Consider the following 21631-nt stretch of genomic DNA (forward strand, 5'->3'; position numbering starts at 1 on the left):
GTAAAGTCACCGGTAACAATATTGGTGAGAGCTATGTCTGGAACTGGATCCGTCAGCCTCCTGGGAAGGCACTGGAATGGTTGGGATTCATAGTTGGTTCCAGCGGGGGCACTGGCTACAACTCCCCACTCCAAAGCCGATTAACTATTTCCAAAGACAATGCCAAGAACGAGTATTATTTACAAATGAGGGAAATGAAAACTGAAGACACGGCCACATATTACTGTGCAAGACACACACAGTGTGAGGAAGGAAGGGGAGGCTCAGACAAATACTGTGGGTCTTTTTTTTTTAGATGTAACGAGGGGGAAGCAGCTGACTATCTGGAGCTCTGTTTCTGAAAACAAACTTTAGTGATGGGGGCTTACCCGGAAGTAATTGGGTCCTGTCATTATCAATATGTCTGCATGGGTATGGTGGGGTAATTGCTTTGTCACAGTTTTGGGGAGGGGAAACCTGAGCTACAGCCTGTGTAGAAGGAGGTCCTTATGGACAGGGCTTCAATGTTTACCAGTGTTTTCATTGGTGCAAATGGACACGCCTATATTTACACACAACCCCTGAACTTAAGTACTGTTCTTTAAACTGCACCTAACTTATAGAATAGAACTTAAGCAAGTTTTTTTCCATGATGATTTTTTTCGGCATGATTTATAGAATTCACCCCTGTTTGAATTAGAGACCCAAACTTTTTTCCAGTGACTAGCTCATAAGCAAGTTTATTGGGTCATCCTGAACCTATTCTGATTAAATGTCTTGCATTGAATGTTTCAGAGTCAGTGACAGGTCCTATCCTATTCCATTTCCAACTCAGAATGTCCATTATCAATTATGTCAGCTATCTACAAGCACAGTCTTGAACGTTTATTTATTTAAGATTATTTATAAATTGCTGACCACAAAAAAACCCCATCATGGTAATTCACACTAAACCAAGCATTATTCATGTATCAAACAAGCAGAACACAACCCATGAACCTTACCAGTATGTGTGAATTTCGCAAACCACCGTCCCACAAACGTCATTGCAAAGGCACCAAAATATGCAAAGGCAAAAAGTGTGAAACTGCTCTTTGTCCTGAAGGGGACGTATTTCCACCATCAATGTCAAAATGTTCATTTAGCACTTCCTTTATCAGGAAACGGCAAATCTCTGGAGTTTTATCTATTTCTGTAATGTGTATCACAGAAACATGAGTCATTAACCACTGTAGCAAGTAATCAGATATCATTCATATTAGCATTTTCTCCTGCCACAATAGAGAAACAGACAAGTGTGAATCTACGATAAGGAAGAGCCGTCGTAATCGTATCACACTCAGTCCACCACTATACTCTCCTAATCAAGTGGCAATTCTCTAAGTCAGTGGTTCCCAAATCTGTCCTGGGGGATTCCCAGCCAGTCAGGTTTTCTGGATATACACATGGAATATTCATGAGAGACATTTTCTTGCAGTGCATGCAAATCAATCCATAACCTAGAGATGGGAGTAACTAGTGAGGTAATTAAATTCGCAGATGACACCAAGTTATTCAGGGTGGTCACATCGCAGGAGGAGTGTGAAAGATTACAAGAGGACCTCACGAGACTGGGAGATTGGGCGTCAAAATGGCAGATGAAGTTCAATGTTGACAAGTGCAAAGTGATGCATGTGGGAAAGAGGAACCCGAATTACAGCTATGTCATGCAGGGTTCCGCGTTAGGAGTCGCAGACCTAGAAAAGGGATCTGGGAGTCATCATTGACAAGACGTTGAAATCTTCTGCTCAGTGTGCTGCGGTGGCTAAAAAAGCATACAGAATGTTGAGTATTATTAGGAAAGGGATGAAAAACAAACATGAAGATGTTATAATGCCATTGTATCGCTCCATGGTGCGACCGCACCTCGAATATTGTGTTCAATTCTGGTTGCCGCACCTCGAAAAAGATATAAAGGAATTGGAGAAGCTGCAGAGAAGGGCGACGAAAATGATAAAAGGGATGGGACAACTTCACTATGAGGAAAGGCTTAGACGGCTAGGGCTCTTCAGCTTGGAGAAAAGGCGGCTGCCTGAGGGGTGATATGATAGAAGTCTACAAAATAATGAATGGAATGGAGCGGACAGATGTGAAACGTTTGTTTACACTTTCTAATAATAAATAGGACCAGGGGACACAATGTCCTAGAAGCTAGAATGTGGTAGATGTAAAACAAATAGAAGAAACTTTTTCTTTACTCAGCACGTAGTTCTGGAACTCATTGCCAGAGAAGGTAGTGAAAGCAGTTGGCCTTGCCGAGTTTAAAGGGGGTTTGAACAGATTCCTGAAGGAAAAGTCCATTGATCATTATTAAGTTTTTTGGGTTCTGCCAGGTTCTTGGGGCCTGGATTGGCCACTGTCGGAGACAGGATGCTGGGCTTGATGGACCCTTGGTCTTTTCCCAGTATGGCGGTGCTTATGTGCTTATGAATATTCATTGCAGGTGTCCAGAAAACCTGACTTGCTGGGGTTCCCCCTGAACAGGTCTCAGAACCCCTGTTTTAAGTGGGGGCCTCCTTTTAGGCTCCCCGATGCCACATGGTTTCAATCAATTGTACAACAGCACCTGGGACACCAGATTCCATTATACAATACTTAACTTGGCATTGGGGCACCTTAAATTTAGGACAATGAGTTATACCAGCCATAGACCTGGTATAACTATGGACTCCTGAAGGCAGCGAGGGCTCAAGTAACTTACAGTAATCTGTAATTTGCATATGTAACATGGAGCTCCGCCCATACTCCACCCAAGTGTATATCCCCTGCAGTTGCCACTACAGCACATGTACACGCCTTTATAGAACACAGTTAACACACGTATGGGCCAATATTCCCTGCACTTACACATACAAAGGGGCGTATACGCCGTGAGCTCCTTATTATAGAATAATCTTCCACACATACTTGTACAGTATCAATTTTAGAAGAAATTAATAACAATAGCAACATCTTCTAAGGAAACTAAACCCATGTAACGTGCACATAAACTGCTAAACCCCAGGACAGTTTTCACAATTCCTTGTCTAGGGATGGCTGAGGAAGAACATTGAGGAAAGTAATTGTAAAGGATTTAAAAAAAAAAACCAACACACACCTTTAACTGAATTATCATTAAGTAATTACAAGGATATTTAAAAAAAATTGTTTCCTCCTTTTCTGCGTTTCTCTCGCAAAATCCAGATACATTCTCAACTTGCAATTCAAAAAAGGAATATCGCAAAAAAGACACAATAGCCAATCCCTGTCCCAACTCTGTGACGCTTGTGAGCCCTTGGCCCAGAAGCGGCTGCGTGAGGGTCACTCAACCACCCCTGGGTAGACAGAGTCCCAAGAGTATCCCAAAGAACTGGACTGGCATTGGGGCAGTTTCAGGTGCCTGATGCTGTCTGGCCCAGTCCTTAGATTCCTTCCTACGACCCCAGTCCTGGATATGAAATACTTGTGCAAGAACTCCAGAGATTGCTTGTATGTTTGTGTTTATGCTCAGTGGTGCAGCCACAGGCCCACCCAACAGTAGCTGATGGGGATCCCAAGCTCCACCAGCCGAAGACTTCCCCCTGATGGGAACAAAAATGCTGCTCTCCATGGTACTGAAACCTGTGCATGCCCACTTTTCAGTGTCTGCTGCAGACAGTCAAGCTGGACAAAAGCATTTTCTGAACAGCTGAGATATTTTTTTGATGTGGTGGGGGGAGAACAATTGGTGCCCACCCACTTCTTGCCTAGGCCCACCCAAAATCTGCTTTGATTTGAAGATCATTCTTTCCGTTAAAACCACTTTCCCTTTCATCCCCACACAACCCATAAAAGATTTCAGCAAAACAACCATTACTCCACCACTGTCCTTCCAGAACGAAGAAAAGTCCTTAATAGCTTCTTCCAACTCCCAATAAATGTTTGAAGAGACCACTGAACCTTTTGGGTTGGAGCTATGGAATCACAAATCTCTGTCCCTTGAAAGATTTTAATCCTGATGCAGTTCTGCGTGTGTACATTGCTTTTCTTGCGGACGTATTTCTGGCTATAGACGTTGAGAAGGATTTTTTTACGAGAAGTTATCACTGTGACTATATAGCGGGAGCTACCACAGTGGCACATGACATGATAAAAACCTAGAGACCCTTTCAGAGCAAATAGAAAGTGAGAGGAAGAAGACATCATGCCAACATTTTTTGAAATCTGATATTTACAATGGACACGTGTTCTAACTTTAGTTTTTATGTGCCCCTTCTCTCCAAAGGTAAGACGTACCCACAAAATACGAAGGCTCTTTATTTCTTTCATTCTTCATTTCTCTTGTTGAAAACTTTTATGTCATTGTTCTTTGATTTGATCAAAGAAATGCTCCTTGTCTGTTAAACAAAAATTGTAAGGGCTTAGTAATATGTTATGCTTATTTGGTTTTTGATTAATTGCCAAATCATGGCAAAAACCAAATCTCAGTGGTACAGCAAAGAGAGGGAGCAAAGTACAAGCAAAAGTCCAGACAGCAAAGAAAACTGCACCAAGGGCCTTAAAAAGAGGGACACGGTTCTTTAATTATTTAATTGGAACCTGTATAAGAACAGTCTTTGAAAAAGACCCGACACAGGTTATTGTACTATTATGGAAGGAACTGAAGCTGAATGTTCGAAGACAAACATTACGTTATGTTCAGATTTCTAAATAACTGATCTTCAGCAGTTCCAAAAGTACAATAAGCCTAATACCTGCAATGGATGAAGTCAACGTTCCCTATAAGATGTGTGGCAGTCCTCCACCCATTGGAGGCAGTGCAGGAATAGGAAAGTTTCAGTGGTGATGGGCAGGCAAGTTCTATGAAACTCCCCAGAGGACCTACAGAGCCCACACCATTGAAACTGCAATATCGATGCACCACCCCCAGTAATATGAAGCCGCAGAAGGACTTCTGCCCACCTTAGAGGGAGAATTGGCCTCACTTTTATGGAAACTCATGCTGCTGAGCCACATGCAAAAAAAATGGCAGACAGAATTAATGACCCCTTCCAGTCTCGACCGAAGGATAAAAATATGAGGCCACTATTTGCTTTTCATTCTCTGCTGCCCTTCCCTTAATAAATGTGAAGATTATGCTGTGCTTTTAGGGTTAGGTTAATGTGTCTCTGGAGGTTGTCCTGCCTGGTTCATCTAGGCTGCCCAACATCTAATCCTGACCTCTCTTTGCCATTTTCAGGGCACAGACTGTAGAAAACTGCCTGGCACTGGCCTTGGTTCCCAACTTTGTCTTTTTATATCAGGATGTATTTTGCATGCGATATGCAAATACTGAGAAGGTGGCTGCCATCCTCTGTAAATACACACCTCTTCTCTTCTTCCACATCTGATCTGCAGGGCTGCTGAATCTCGGCGGTTTCCTTTAATTCGTTCAAAGCATGAAGTCTCTCTGCATTTAATTTCTTTTCTATTCTGTGCTGACATGTAAGTATTCAGGAAAAGCTTTAAAAATATATGTCATTGTAAGAAATGATCGCTGGTTAATTCTCTATTGTTTCTACTGTAGGTGTCCATTCCCAAGTGACTGGAAAGGACTGGAATGGTTGGCACATATCTGTGGAAGCAGTGGAGGCACATACTACAATGCTGCTTTTCAAAGCCGATTAACTATCTCCAAAGACAACTCCAAGAACGAATTCTATTTAAAAATGAGGGAGATGAAACCTGAAGACACGGCCACATATTACTGTACGAGAGACACAGTGTGAGAAAGAAAGGAGGAACTCGGACAGATACGGCAGCTCTTTCTGTCCATATAGAGAGGAAAAAGCTGAATATCTAGAGCTCCCTGTCTGAAAATGCAAAATGCCATCACACCTAACTGTGGAGTCCTTTTAGCAAACGGCAGTAAGAGGGGTCCTGTGGCATGGGCGCATGAGTTTTCCACATGCTGAGGCCCCCTTTAACCACCATTGGTAAAAGGCTTTTTTTCATGAAGGAAATGGCTGTGTGGTCATTTCCTGTCAGAGCCCTTAGCTCCTCCTATTTAAGAGGCAGTAGGGGATCTCTGGCAGTAGCCTGGTGATAACCTCACAGCCATTGGTGCTGCCCAATTACATGCCCCCGGTGCTAGGAAATTTAAAAATATTTTCAAGTGCCGTAATTGGCATGTGACAAGAGTCACAACTGCTACCAGGGTCCCCCGAGAGCCCAGTAGAAGGGCCGAATCACCGTTCGCCAAGCCAGCGCTATCCCTAGCGTCTTTTTGTAAAAGGACCCCTTAAGAGAGTCATTCAAGGGAGTCACTTAGGAAAAAAAGAAAAGATGGCTTAGATAATACCATATTTAGAAAGCTCAAACTTATCCAGAAAATGGACACTTTTCAGAAGATTTTGCCAGATTTCTTTGCTTTGAAAATAATTCTATTTTTAATTCCTCGATTCTTAAACCTTAAGTCAATTGGCCCCAGGTCTTTGAGACCTCTAGGCTCATTTATTGCCGCAGCGTTAATCTTAGGGCTTCTTTTATAAAGGCGCACTAGTGATTCCCATGCGGCGAATGAGAGGAAGCTCATTCAATTCCTAAGGGCTTCCTTTCATTTACCACATGGGAATACCTAGTGTGGCTTTGTAAAGGAAGCCCTTAGGCTCTGAGAATACCCAGTGCCACCTGACTGAAATTATCCCCAGAGAAAATAAAACAATAATTCAAGGTTTCATTAACATTAAATAAATAACTATATGAAAAACTTGAAAAAATAGTTTAGAAATATTCACTAATGCAGGAATAGCAAAGTTTCAGTGGTGATGGGCAGGCAAGTTCTATGAAACTCCCCAGAGGACCTACAGAGCCCACACCATTGAAACTGCAATATCGATGCACCACCCCCAGTAATATGAAGGCGCAAGAGGACTTCTGCCCACCTTAGAGGGAGAATTGGCCTCACTTTTACGGATACTCATGCTGCTGAGCCACATGCAAAAAATTTGGCAGACAGAATTAATGACCCCTTCTGATCTCAACCGAAGGATAAAAATATGAGGTCACTATCTGCTTTTCATTCTCTGCTGCCCTTCCCTTAATAAATGTGAAGATTATGCTGTGCTTTTCGGGTTAGGTTAATGTGTCTCTGGAGGTTGTCCTGCCTGGTTAAATCATCTAGGCTGCCCAACATCTGATCCAGACCTCTCTTTGCCATTTTCAGGGCACAGACTGTAGAAAACTGCCCGGCACTGGCCTTGGTTCCCAACTTTGTCTTTTTATATCAGGATGTATTTTGCATGCGATATGCAAATACTGAGAAGGTGGCCGTCATCCTCTGTAAATACACACCTCTGTCTTCTTCCACATCTGATCTGCAGGGCTGCTGAATCCCAGCCGTTTCCTTTAATTCATTCAAAACATGAAGTCTCTCTGCATTTTATTTCTCTTTTCTGTGCTGACATGTAAGTGCTCAAGAAAAGCTACAAAATAAAACGTTTTTGTTATAAGAAATGATCACTTGTTAATTCTCTATTGTTTCTACTGTAGGTGTCCATTCCCAAGTCACATTGAAGGAATCCGGTCCTGGATCTGTGAAACTTGGAGAGACTCTCAGCCTGACCTGTAAAGTTTCCAGTGCCTTCCATGGTGCTGGCTGGGACTGGATCCGGCAGCATCCCGGGAAAGCACTGGAATGGTTGGCGTTTATAGATGGTGATGACGGAAGCAAAAACTACAATGCCGCTCTCCAAAGCCGATTAACTATCTCCAAAGACAACTCCAAGAACGAATTCTATTTACAAATGAGGGAGATGAAACCTGAAGACACGGCCACATATTACTGTACGAGAGACACAGTGTGAGAAAGAAAGGAGGAACTCGGACAGATACGGCAGCTCTTTCTTTGATTATAAACAGGAAGTGTGGAATATCTGATACTTCCTTTCTAAAAATACAAAACTGTGTCACTCATAACTAAGTGGAAAAAACCCTGAACTAAGCTGGGAGAGAGAGTTTTCACGTTTTAGAAGGGTCAAATACACATCCAGAAAATATGCAATTCGAGATTCACTAACCAGAAATTTGTGCCAAATTTTCTCAGTGAAACTATTAATCAGTGACCCCCCCATATCTAACAAGAGATTTGGGCTCATTTATCTTCCAAGTGATATGTTTAAGGTTCTTTGGAATAGCCTGTCCTTTTTCATCACATCTCTATGACTAAGGATCCCACAGGCCTTCTTGAACTCTAATACTGCTTTACTCTCCGTTACGTCCATCGTGTGTGGATGTGAGGCAAGAGTCCTTCTATTTATTTCTGTATTATTTATTCAACATTTCTGTTCCACCTAAAGACAAGGCAGATTACAAATCACATACATATAATTCATATAGACACACAATTAGGGGTCCATAATCAGCCAGCTGCGGAGTTATTCCCAGATATTCAAATCTGGGACCTGTCCGGTTATAGCACTTAAGTTGCCATGGCTTAGTGCATAATGATAGGACAGGCTTTAACATTGTCTGATTTATGCGCTAAACCTGAGCACTTAACATCTAAATATCAGCATTTAAGTGGCCAACTGCTGACTCTAGAATGCCCCCAACATAGTTGGCATTGAGTTAGGCGCTAGCCGTGAATTTCAGTGGCTGCTGAAAATTAACGACTCGCTCCAACCTAACCGCTGGTTAAAACTCAGGGACCCTTTTACTGAGCTGCGCCAAAAAAATGGGCTGCAGTAGTGTAAGCACGTGTTTTGGGCGCGCACAGATCCATTTTTCAGCGCTCCCAAAGATCTGTTTTTATTTTTGCCGAAAATGGACATGCGGCAAAATTTAAATTGGTGCGCGTCCACATTTTGAGTCTGAGACCTTACCGCCAGCCATTGACCTAGTGGTAAAATTCTCACGCAGTAACTGGGTGGTAATGATCTACACGTGTCAAATGCCACTTGGCATGCATCCCGATACGCGCATCCAAAAATAAAAATGATTTTTTTTTTGGACACGCGTATCGGACGCACGCCAAAAATAAAATTACCGTGGTAGCTGGGCAGTAACTCCATTTTGGTGCGCATTGGGCGTGCAGACGTTTATGCAGTTTAATAGAAGGGTCCCTGAATTAGTTATTACTCTATTTACCATTAACCTTCCATTTGCTTAATTTACAATTTCTCATTCATAATAGATTTTCTAAATGTTAAACATTCATAGTTATCCCAGATTATTTATGATACTGTTTATCGTAAGCCACATTGAACTCAAACTTGTTTGGGATAATGTGGGATATAAATGTCACAAATAAATATTTCCACTCAAACCACATGATGCAGATATATTAAAAATTGATCTTCTACAGAATCATGACAGTTTAATAAATCATATATCGACAGAGGATGAGTTATAGAGAATCTTGCTTCATAAACCCACATCCACCTCTTCTCTGAAACGGGACACCTCCTCCCTTTTGAAGATGACTCTTCTGTTTCTGAACTTCATGCAAATGACTGCACTCACTTTCCTGTTTAAATAACAGCCTCAGTGACACAGGGGAGAAGATTTCTTTTAGTTTTCTCTCTCAGGAACAAAACATGAAATCACTGTGTGTTTTTCTTTTCCTGACCCTCCCTTCATGTAAGTATTTTTCAGAAATGTGGAAAAAAAAAAAAGCTCTAATCTTTTGGGATCAGTTTAATGTGGAACGTCTATCTATTTCTAGGTGTTTTTTCTCAGATCATCCTGGAGGAATCTGGTCCCGGAGTTGTGAAGCCCTCAGTCACTCTCAGAATGACCTGTAAAGTTACCGGTTACAGTCTTGGTTCCGGTACCAATCATGGGTGGATCTGGATTCGGCAGCCTCACGGGAAAGGCCTGGAATGGTTGGGAAGTTTATATGATAAGAGCGGAAACACTTACTACTCCTCTACTCTCCAAAGTCGATTAACTGTCTCCAAAGTCAATTCCAAGAATGAATTCTATTTAGAGATGAGGGAGATGAAACCTGAAGACACGGCCACATATTACTGTGCAAGAGAGACACGGTGTGAGGAAGGAAGGAGGAACTCGGACAAATACTGCAGCTCTTTCTTTGATTATAAACAGGAAGTGTGGAATATCAGGTGCTTCCTTCCTAAAAATGCCAAACTGTGTCGCTCATAACTAAGTGAAACACCCTGAACTAAACTGGGAGAGAGAACAACAAACCCTCAAGAAAGTCTCATTCTGAATAAGAAAAAGAGACTCCCATCATATCACATTTTAGAAGGGTAAAATACACATCCAGAAAATCTGCAATTTGGTACTCATCAACCAGACATTTGAGCCAGATCTTCGCAGTTTGAACATGTTTCTTTTTCACTGATTCTTGAATTGGTGAAACCATTAATCAGTGACTCCATTTGGGCTCATTTATCTTCCAACTTGTATATTTAACGTTGTCAAGATTAGCCTGTGCTTATTCCAGAGGAGAGTGATGTCTCCTTCAGTTCTCCACCAACCCCCATTATTATATCAATGTGTCTAGGCCTTGTTAAGGCTGATGGTACTAAACCCCCGAGAGCCCGTCTTGAAGGGCAACATTAACTTTGGGCTGGGAAACCCCGGAAAGACAGGGTAGGGCTTGAGAAAAGAAATTGCAACAGGGGTCACGGTGGGTGGGGAAGGACATCTGTGGGACCGGAAAGTATCCAATAAATTTAAAATTCCTGTCGGAAGTCTCGCTGAAGATTGGGTGGAGAGGTTTTCAGGAGAGGGAACTGAGGGTGATTATTTAAAGCACTACCTCCGTGGGGAGATGAGCCTTTTCCATGATCCTCAGAGGGACCTGTTTGTCCGCTCACCCTCCCTGAAGGCGAAGGGAGAGGCGTGCATGGCAGGAGCCTCGATATGCGGGGCTGCTTCATCCCTAGGGCATCGGGGGGGACGGGGCATCAGCTCATCAGGTGATGAGCGCTTAACTGTAAGCTCAATGAATATGGGGTCTGGTGACCCGGAATAAGAAAACATGGAGGTCCATACTATACCCTTTCCCTAGCTGACAAGATGGGGCAGAAAGGGTGGAAAGTTTGTGAATTGTTAAGCAATTTCATAGTGCAATTATGTTGTTGAATTTTGAAACTGTTGAACGTATAAGTTAATAAATCAAAACTGTGGCCAATATCTATTTACCACATTTATGTAGTAGTGTGCTGTTTATTCTGAAGGTGAGAATGGGGAGGGGAGGGAGTGGGGAGGAGATATCAGACTGAGGGGTGCAAGTCCCACTTCCAAATGTTACTAACCTTAGTGGTGTAAAGACAGTATTGTTCTTCTGACCCTCTGCATTCTGCTCTTGTGCTCATGTGCATATCGTACAGTTCAGCAGAAATCTCTTGAGTATTGTCTGTCATTTTCTTAACCATGGAAGCATAGATGCCTGTTCTCTCCACCTGCCCACCCCCCACCCCCCTCAGCAGCCCAACCCCCAGCAGGGCCCTGTGCTCCTGGAAAGTTAGGATATTAATTTCTCCGTGCATAGTGCAGTGTGTACAGGTTCCAACTGGGCTTCCTTTTCCTGTGGCAGACAGGAGCGAACCCCAGCTGGGAAGACTGTACATTGAAAGGAAATCTACCTTTTGTTGTGCAATAAAGTTAAGTTGGAATTTGCACTTAACTTTATAGCACAACAGGTGGATATCCTGAAAACCAGTCAGGTTTTCAGGATATCCACAATGAATATTCATGAGAGAAACCTGCATGCAGTGAAGTACAAGCAAATCTCTCTCATGAATAGTCATTGCGGATATCCTGAAAATCTGACTGGTTGGTGTGCCTCCAGGACCAGCTTTGGAAACCACTGATCTAAACACCTACGTCAACTCATATGCACAAATAGGTTAGCATTCTAAACGTCTATACATTTAAAAGTTAGCACCTAGATTAGAACATCCCCCACCCAGTGCGAGACACTTATGAGTTTTTATTCAGAATGAAAGAAAATTCTACTAGACTGGTGGTCTAGGCAGTCCTTCAGGCATGAGTGATGCCCACTCAAGTACCACAAGACTGTTGCTAGAGATCATGGCAGCCATTTTGAGGCCAGATCCATGGCAAGAAGGAATGAGAGGGTCAAGGAAGAAGGAGGGTCCAATCAAATTCCACTTTTGCCTGAAAGACCCCTAGACCATCAAGGATGTCCAAGGTAGTCAAGGGGGCCTATGGAGGGGTGAAGGGGCTGAGCCAGGGACTTCCTATCTTTAGGAAGGAGAGAGGGGGAATCCAGAACAGGGGAAGGGAGGGCGAAACTGAAGCCCAGATGCCACTACCTGGAAGCAAACAGGGCACTGGCCAATATTTAAACCAGGGCCCAGTTGCTTGGTGAAGAAAGCTAGAACAGCTAGTTGTCCTAACTTCAGCGGCTTATTTAACAGGTTAGTGGTCTGAATATCACTTCTAACCAAATAACTACCAGCTCTGCCCAGACTGAACGCAAACTCTGCCCGTGAGTTACTCCAGCACCAACTGCCAGTTCAGTAGCAGATAGCTATTCAGTGGTTAGACAGGTACAAGGGATTTCACCAGGCAGTAGACTGTCCTGCCTAGTTAAATCACTTTGAATATTGACCGGATAGTAAATGTGGGCAGATAAAGTCCTGCACGGTACATCCAGGCTGCCCAACATCAGATCCTGAACTGTCTTTGGCATTTTCCGGGCACAGATTGTAAAAAAAGAAGCTGGCTGATGCTGGCCTTGTTTCCCAACTCCGCCTTTTTATATCAGGATGTATTTTGCATGCGATATGCAAATACTGAGAAGGTAGCTGCCATCCTCTGTAAATACACAGCTCTTGTCTTCCTCCACATCTGATCTGCAGGGCTGCTGAATCCCAGCCGTTTCCTTTAATTCATTCAAAACATGAAGTCTCTCTGCATTTCATTTCTTTTCTTTTCTGTGCTGACATGTAAGTGCTCAAGAAAAGATTTAAAAAAAAACCCCAAACAAACCATTTTTGTTGTAAGAAATAATAACTTGTTAATTCTCTATTGTTTCTACTGTAGGTGTCCATTCCCAAGTCACACTGAAGGAATCCGGTCCTGCAGTTGTGAAGCCTGGAGAGACCCTCAGCCTAACCTGTAAAGTCTCCAGTGCCTTAACTGGCAACTACTGGAGCTGGATCCAGCAGCATCACGGGAAAGGACTGAAATGGTTGGGGTATATAGGTGGTACTAGCGGAGACACAAACTACAATGCTGCTGTCCAAAGCCGATTAACTATCTCCAGAGACAACTCCAAGAACGAATTCTATTTACAAATGAGGGAGATGAAACCTGAAGACACGGCCACATATTACTGTGCGAGACACACAGTGTGAGGAAGGAAGGAGGAACTCGGACAAATACTGCAGCACTTTCTTTGATTATAAACAGGAAGTGTGGAATATCTGTTGCTTCCTTCCTAAAAATGCCGAACTGTGTCGCTCATAACTAAGTGAAACAACCCTGAAGTAAACTGGGAGACAGAACAACAAACCCTCAAGAGAGTCTCTCATTCTGAATAAGAAAAGAGAATCCCATCATATCACATTTTAGAAGGGTAAAATACACATCCAGAAAATCTGCAATTTGAGACTCATCAACCAGACAGCTTACCTGTGCTCACCAGGAAGAAATATCATAAATATTAATTAACAGATCGTGTTTTATATTAAAAAAGAAAAGATATCTGCAAATAGTTAATTTAAACCATGATTGAACAACAGAAAACATTCTGGTTATCATTATTTCCAATTTGTGTTTAAACATATGCAGACATAACTCTCCTAATTCTATAAACTTGGGTCCCGTCAGTTGCATACACACAATTGAATTTAATAATTGGCTGTTCATTGACGTTAACAGCCAATTATTAGCTTGAATTGGTGTTCAGTGGCACCAACTGCCCCTAGTGGCTATTCTAGAAACTGCACGTTCATTTTCTGTCACCTGAAACTTCTGGGAGGATGTGGCTATGGAACACAGAGAAAAGATGACGGGGAAGGAGGGAGCCTAAAGACAGGGATTATCAGAGAAGGATAGAGAGAGGGGCATAGAGGAGAGCTGCTGGATAGGATAGATACAGGATGCCGAGAGAAGATGCATAGTGGAAATGGAGAGAAAAGAAGCGCCAAATGGAAAAGATAGTTAAGAGAAGACAGAGGGAAGCAGAAACCAGAGACTGGGACCAACACCGTTAGATAAATAAAATGACCAGACAACAAAGGCAGAAAAAAGAATTTTATTTTCTGTTTACTGATTAGAATATGTCAGTTTCTTGGAATGTGCATGTGCCATAACTGGCTGGGGCCCACGAGTAAACCTCACTCATTGGCCTTCAATCTGCAGCTTTGGGATGGGCCACCCTTGAGGGTCTCTGATTTCATATCCACTCAGTTTTCACAAAACCAGAGTTTGGCATCTAAAGCTCTTGTATGATGGAAAGATAAACACAGTTAAGTCATCAGTCGGCCCCCTAGTGGCAATCAAGTAATTCATTCTTTTTAAATTCATTCTCTACAAATTTTGTTCCAAAGAAATCAAAAGCCAGGGAACTAGAAATTATTTAAAAAACAAAAAGGGTGGAAACATGTCCACTATATTTTCACTACATTAATTTCAATTAATTTGGTATACTTGGGAATTATGATTAAACTCAAGTGCATATGTCAACTGGTACAGAACAGTTTTTGGAGAAACCGAAGCTGCTTCAAAGAAATATCTCTTTCTTCCAAAATGACTAGCCCCACACATGTTCTACCCAACAAGACCTTTACCCTGTTCTGAATCTTATTTCTTCTACCATGACCATGCAAACTCACCAGCAGAACATTATTACCAACCCCCCCCCCCCCCCCCCAGAACATTAAGAAACTCTATCCAAGGTTCCCTCTGAGGTAGGGATGGGCAACCACAATCCTTGAGGGCCATAACCTAGTCAGGTTTTCAAGATTTCCACAATAAATATTCATGAAATCTATTTCCATACAACGGAAGCAGTACATGAAAATCAATCTCATGTCATGTATATTCATTGTGGAAATCTTGAAAACCCGGCTGGGTTGTGGCCCTTGGGGACCGTAGTTGCACACCCCTGCTGTAAGGCACAGGGAGTGCACTCCCCATGTTCCTACCAGTAGGAGTGGTGGAGCAAAATCACAATTTCAGTCATAAGAGGAAATAGTTTTTCACTCAACGAATAGTTAAGCTCTGGAACTCTTTGCCGGAGAAGGTGGTAACAGTGGTCAGCATATCTGGATTTAAGAAAGGTTTGGACAAATTCCTGAAGGAAAATTGTTTATTATTGTTTATTTATTTTCTATACCGTCACTTCTTGCATAGCAAATCAGAACGTTTACATATTATAATTAGTCAGGTACTTGCACTGTCCCATATGGGCTCACAATGTAAGTATATTGTACAGTCCATAGTCTGTTACTGAGAGACATGGGAAGCAACTGTTTGCCCTGAGATTTGTAGTCTGCAGTGTTGCCACAATTTAGGTTTCTGCCAGGTAATTGTGATCTGTATTGGCCATTGTTGTAAAACAGGATACTGGGTTAGATGGTCTGACCCAGTGTGGCTACTCTTATGCTCTTATGAGTCTCATCTGATCCTAGTGATTGAAAGTACTACATTGTTGCATCACCCCTGATGGTAGGAATGTGGGGGCCAGTCAATGTTTCCTCTAATGTATATGCAAGTCTTCCACCTAGTAGTCTACTGGTTGGGTGGGGAAGCAATATCACAGTTTCAATCACCAGGGGTGGGCAAGGCCCCCTGAAGTTTTGCAGAACCTTTCTGCTTCTCCCAGTTGAAAACATATTGATAAACCACCCTCACCTGTAGGAATGCAATTGAAAGACTCCCACATCCCTTCAGGGGCATGTTGAATCCATTCCTTCTCCATTACTACATAACTCATGCCAAAATAGTCTCAATTTCTATTCTGTTTTCAGATTTATGATTGATATCTGTACTGTTTTTAGATTTGTGATCGATTAACTGTTAAGCAACTTAGGAGAAGGCTGGATTGGTCCTTCACTTTGCTTTCATTCCTCTGTAACTCAGAATATGATACAGACACACACACATACATACAAACATACAAACACACACACGCAGACATACATGGAGTGTCCTTTTCCTCCGAGTGGAACTATTCCACTTACATTTTCACAGGGTGCCTTGCAGGACCAATTCAAAAACTATCACTTCAGTATGGAAATCAGGCTTCACTTTTTCTCTTGTGTTTACCCTGTGTGGGGATTCACAAAATACCACAAAACCACCTGCCCCTCTCTGCCTTTTTATATCAGGGAGTATTTTGCATGTGATTTGCAACTACTGGAAGGTACCTGTGTGTCCTTTGTAAATAGGCGACGCCGTCTTGTTCCACATCTGATCCGACACTGCAGAGTTGCTGAATCCCAATCATTACCTTGTACTTTATTTAAAACATGAACCATTTGTACATTCTCATTTTTTTGGTCGATGTCCTGACACGTAAGTACTCTGGAAATCCTTTAGAAGAAGCTTTTCAGTGTTTTCTTTGCTTTAAGAAATCATCATCTTATCATGTCCTTATTTTGTACAGAGGTCCGTTCCCAAGTGACGTTAAAGGAATCGGGTCCTGGAGTTGTGAAGCCCTCGGCCACTCTCACGCTGTCCTGTAAAGTCAACGGTTACAATATTGGTGATGGCCACGACTGGAACTGGATCCGTCAGCCTCCTGGGAAGGCTTTGGAATATTTGGGATACATATATGGTCCCAGCGGGGGCACTAGCTACAACCCCCTACACAAAAGCCGATTAACTATCTCCAAAGACAATGCCAAGAACGAGTATTATTTACAAATGAGGGAGATGAAACCTGAAGACACGGCCACATATTACTGTGCGAGACACAGTGTGAGGAAGGAAGGGGAGGCTCAGACAAATACTGTGGGTCTTTTTTTTTAGATGTAACAAGGGGGAAGCAGCTGACTATCAGGAGCTCTAGTTCTGAAAGTGTTACACAAACTGCCCCCTCAACCCTGATTATATTGTGAGGCAATTTTACCAAGCTTCGGTAGGACTACTGCGGCAATGGTGGGCTGCAAATTGGCCCCACCCCAGGAGCCTGTTGCTAGTGCTGGGGGCTTACCCGGAAGTAATTGAGCAGTGCCATGCGCTGCCCAGTTACCTCTGGGTTAGCGTGAGAGCCCTAAAAAGGAGGTGGTAAGGGCTGTCCCAGGAAATGGCCGCAGGGCTAGTGTTCAACTGGCCTCACAGCCATTTCCTTTTAAAAAAAAACTCCTTTTACCCACTGTGGTAAAAAGGGCCTCGGTGCGTGGTAAACTTACATGCTGATGCCACCACTACTACTACTACTATTTAGCATTTCTATAGCGCTACAAGGCGTACGCAGCGCTGCACAAACATAGAAGAAAGACAGTCCCTGCTCAAAGAGCTTACAATCCAATAGACAAAAAATAAATAAAGTAAGCAAATCAAATCAATTAGTGTGAACGGGAAGGAAGAGAGGAGGGTAGGTGGAGGCGAGTGGTTACGAGTCAAAAGCAATGTTAAAGAGGTGGGCTTTCAGTCTAGATTTAAAGGTGGCCAAGGATGGGGCAAGACGTAGGGGCTCAGGAAGTTTATTCCAGGCGTAGGGTGCAGCAAGACAGAAGGCGCAAAGTCTGGAGTTGGCAGTAGTGGAGAAGGGAACAGATAAGAAGCATTTATCCATGGAACGGAGTGCACGGGAAGGGGTGTAGGGAAGGACGAGTGTGGAGAGATACTGGGGAGCAGCAGAGTGAGTACATTTATAGGTTAGTAGAAGAAGTTTGAACAGGATGTGAAAACGGATAGGGAGCCAGTGAAGCGACTTGAGGAGAGGGGTAGTATGAGTAAAGCGACCCTGGCGGAAGATGAGACGGGCAGCAGAGTTTTGAACAGATTGGAGAGGGGAGAGGTGACTAAGTGGGAGGCCAGCAAGAAGCAGATTGCAGTAGTCTAAACGAGAGGTGACAAGGGTGTGGATGAGGGTCCTTTTTCCGCAGCCTGATAAGAGGACCCCCTAAGTGAGTTAAACATGGATAGAACACAGCGTATTCTATTGAAGTCTCACAATAAATAGAAAGAGAGTCCACAACATAACAGACCTTTCTCCCAGAAGCGAGACCTTTTCTTCTGTGAAAGTGGACTAACACAGCTACCTCGTCACTTCACTCAGCAATTCCGAATAAGCTATAAATCATAAACCACAAAACACTACTGGAATGGTTGTTACAATCTTAATGATAATTAATATCATTTAAAATGGTTAACCTGAGTCCTCCATTGCTGCAAGCAGTTCTGGCGTTTTTGGGGGATCATAAACTATTGGGCTCATTTTCAAAAGAGAAAAAAGTGGCATAAGTCTGGATCTGGACGTTTTTCTCACCAAAAAACCATCCAAATCAGTATTTTCGAAACCTATTTTTAAATGTTTTTCTCTGAAGTCCGTCAGAAGTGCGTCTAAATCTCAAGGGAGCGTGCCAGGGCTGTGTTCAAGGCAGAACATGGGCGTACCTAAGACTTAGACATTTTTCAGCCATAATGGAACAAATCAAAACCATCCAGGACTAGAACTTAGATGTTTTGAGGTAACGAATAAGGCACAAAAAGGTGCCCTAAATAACCAGATGACCACTGAAGGGAATCAGGAATGACCTCCCCTTATTCCCTCAGTGGTCACTTACCCCCTTCTCACCCCTCAAAAATGTGATGAAAAACATTACTTGCCAGCCTCTGTGCCACCCTCAGATGTTATACTCAGGTCCATTAGAACAGCATGCAGGTCCCTGGAGTACTCTAGTAGCGGGTGCAGGACCTCAGGCTCCTACCTCCCCCTATCTGTTACACTTGTGGAGGAAACTTGTGAGCTCTCCAAAACTCACCAGAAACCCACTGTACCCACATATAGGTGTCCCCTCCACCCGTAAGGGCTATGGTAGTGGTGTACAGTTGGGGGTAGTGGGTTCTGGGTGGGTTTTGGGGGGCTCAGAAGACAAAGTAAGGGAGCAATGGTGAGATGTGTACCTGGGAGCATTTTACGAAGTCCACTGCAGTGCCCCCTAGGGTGCCCTACTGCTGTCCTGGGATGTCAGGGGGACCAGTCTACTAAAAATGCTGGCTCCTCCTACATCCCAATGGCTTGATTTTGTGTGTTTTGCACTTGGACGTGTTGGGGTTTGTTTGTTTTTTCGAAAATGGACCAAAAAAACAAAACGTCCAAATCACAAAACCTATTTTTGAAAACAAAAGGTAGACGTTTTTCTTTTTTTGAAAATGACGTTCTTTACTATTCAGATTTTGGACATTTAAAAAAAAAGTCCAAAGTCAGACATAGACGTCATATCGAAAAATGGCCCTCCAAGTAAACTGGTTATTGGAGCAAATATGCATAAATATCTCTCATAAATATTCATTGAGGAACCCAGAGTTCAGATCTATTTCTGGCTCTAGAAAACCCCACTTTCCCATTTCTGCTCCATGTTTTAAATATCTGGAACCAGTGATTGCATTACTGAAATCATTTCTTCCATATAACATAAGTACATAAGTAATGCCACACTGGGAAGAGACCAAGGGTCCATCGAGCCCAGCATCCTGTCCACGACAGCGGCCAATCCAGGCCAAGGGCACCTGGCAAGCTTCCCAAACGTACAAACATTCTATGCATGTTATTCCTGGAATTGTGGATTTTTCCCAAGTCCATTTAGTAGTGGTTTATGGACTTGTCCTTTAGGAAACCGTCTAATCCCTTTTTAAACTCTGCTGAGCTAACCGCCTTCACCACGTTATCCGGCAATGAATTCCAGAGTTTAATTACGCGTTGGGTGAAGAAATTTTTCTCCGATTTGTTTTAAATTTACTACACTGTAGTTTCATCGCATGCCCCCTAGTCCTAGTATTTTTGGAAAGCGCAAACAGACGCTTCACATCCACCTGTTCCACTCCACTCATTATATCATGTCTCCCCTCAGCCGTCTCTTCTCCAAACTGAAAAGCCCTAGCCTCCTTAGTCTTTCTTCATAGGGAAGTCGTCCCATTCCCGCTATCATTTTAGTTGCCCTTCACTGCACCTTTTCCAATTCTACTATATCTTTCTTGAGATGCAGCGACCAGAATTGAACACAATACTCAAGGTGCGGTCGCACCATGGAGCGATACAGCGGCATTATAACATCTTCACACCTGTTTTCCATACCTTTCCTAATAATACCCAACATTCTATTCGCTTTCCTAGCCGCAGTAGCACACTGAGCATTGAAAGCATCATTGAAAGACCCCGGATACAGATATTGCCAGTTTAGGGAAACTTTCTTCTGTTTACACTATAACCCAACAGGGAAAACACGCAATATGAATTATCTTCAACTTACCTATGCTCACGAGGAAGAGATATTACAGACAAACTAATTACTGAATAAGATTGTAGATTCTATTTATTAAAAAAGATTCTTGAAATATGATTAAACAATAGAAAACATTCTGGTTATTATTGGGGTCAGAGGTCAAAGCCTCTTTCCAGGTCAACAGGTGCTGAGTCAGCCTCAAGTAAATTTTCATCTACCCAGTAATGACACTGAACATTCCCTCTAACCGCTAAAGCTGAATCCAGCTATTGTGTGGCTGGTCCGGGGCGGAATGAGCACATAAATGAAAAAGGGGTCCTTTTACTAAGGTGTGCTGAAAATGGCCTGTACTGGTGGAAACGCATGTATTGGATGCGTGCAGGTCCATTTTCCAGCGCACCTGTAACAAAGGCCCTTTTTTTGGCCGAAAATGGACGTGCGGTAAAATAAAAATTGCTGCACGTCCATATTGGGCCTGAGACCTTACCATCACCCATTGGCTTAGCGGTAAGGTCTCACGTGTTAACTGGGCGGTAACGGTCTACGCATGTAAAATGACGATTACCTCCCGGTTTCTGCCACGAGTTGGAAAATAAAAAATATTTTCTGACGCACATAAAAAATCAAAATTACCGCCCGGGTCTCATGGTAGCCGGGCGGTTACTCCGAATTGACTCACGTCATGCAAACATACGCACCTACAGGGCTTAGTAAAAGCAGCCCTAAGTGACAGCCAGCAGCACATACCGTGATGTATAGAGGGGCATTTTCAAAAGGGACATCCAAGTTGCGATTTGGACGTCCTTGCAAAACGGCCTGATTCAGGGGCGGGGAAACCCGTATTTTTGAAACAAGATGGACGTCCATCTTTCATTTTGAAAATACCCTCAGATATGTCCAAATCCTTAAATTTGGTCGTCCCTAGATTTGGACGTCCTTAGACATGGACGTTTCTGACTTTCAGAGATTTTCGAAACCAAAGACGTCTATGTCAGAAATGTCCAAATGTAAGCCTTTTGGTCGTGGGAGGAGCCAGCATTTGTAGTACACTGGTCCCCCTGACATGCCAGAACACCAACTGGGCACCCTAGGGGGCACTGCAGTGGACTTCAGAAATTGCTCCCAGGTACATAGCTCCCTTACTTTGTGTGCTGAGCCCCCCAAACCCCACCAAAAACCAACTCCCCCCAACTGTACACCACTACCATAGCCCTTACAAGTGAAGGGGGCACCTAGATGTGGGTACAGTGGGTTTGTGGTGGGTTTTGGAGGGCTTG

General features: G+C 43.1%; 1 protein-coding gene and 5 gene segments (V, D, J or C); all 6 read left to right on the plus strand.

Annotated features, from left to right (window-relative positions):
* LOC115457532 (immunoglobulin gamma-1 heavy chain-like) overlaps nt 1-21631 on the plus strand; it is a 428753-nt gene that overhangs the window by 280228 nt on the left and 126894 nt on the right. The gene's annotated exons all lie outside the window — the stretch shown is intronic.
* LOC115457535 overlaps nt 1-21631 on the plus strand; it is a 274317-nt gene that overhangs the window by 160931 nt on the left and 91755 nt on the right.
* Nucleotides 1-21631, plus strand: part of LOC115457538 — a 440220-nt gene that overhangs the window by 115603 nt on the left and 302986 nt on the right.
* The window catches only part of LOC115457534, a 344279-nt gene that overhangs the window by 111258 nt on the left and 211390 nt on the right, over nt 1-21631 (plus strand).
* LOC115457536 overlaps nt 1-21631 on the plus strand; it is a 357793-nt gene that overhangs the window by 103828 nt on the left and 232334 nt on the right. The window contains 2 exon segments of the C gene segment in view: nt 16389-16476; nt 16568-16873. Of these exon segments, the coding sequence occupies nt 16431-16476; nt 16568-16873 (352 nt within the window).
* LOC115457537 overlaps nt 1-21631 on the plus strand; it is a 367844-nt gene that overhangs the window by 80071 nt on the left and 266142 nt on the right.

The sequence above is a fragment of the Microcaecilia unicolor genome, chromosome 14 (assembly GCF_901765095.1).
Source record: "Microcaecilia unicolor chromosome 14, aMicUni1.1, whole genome shotgun sequence".
In the NCBI taxonomy this organism is placed as follows: Eukaryota; Metazoa; Chordata; class Amphibia; order Gymnophiona; family Siphonopidae; genus Microcaecilia; species Microcaecilia unicolor.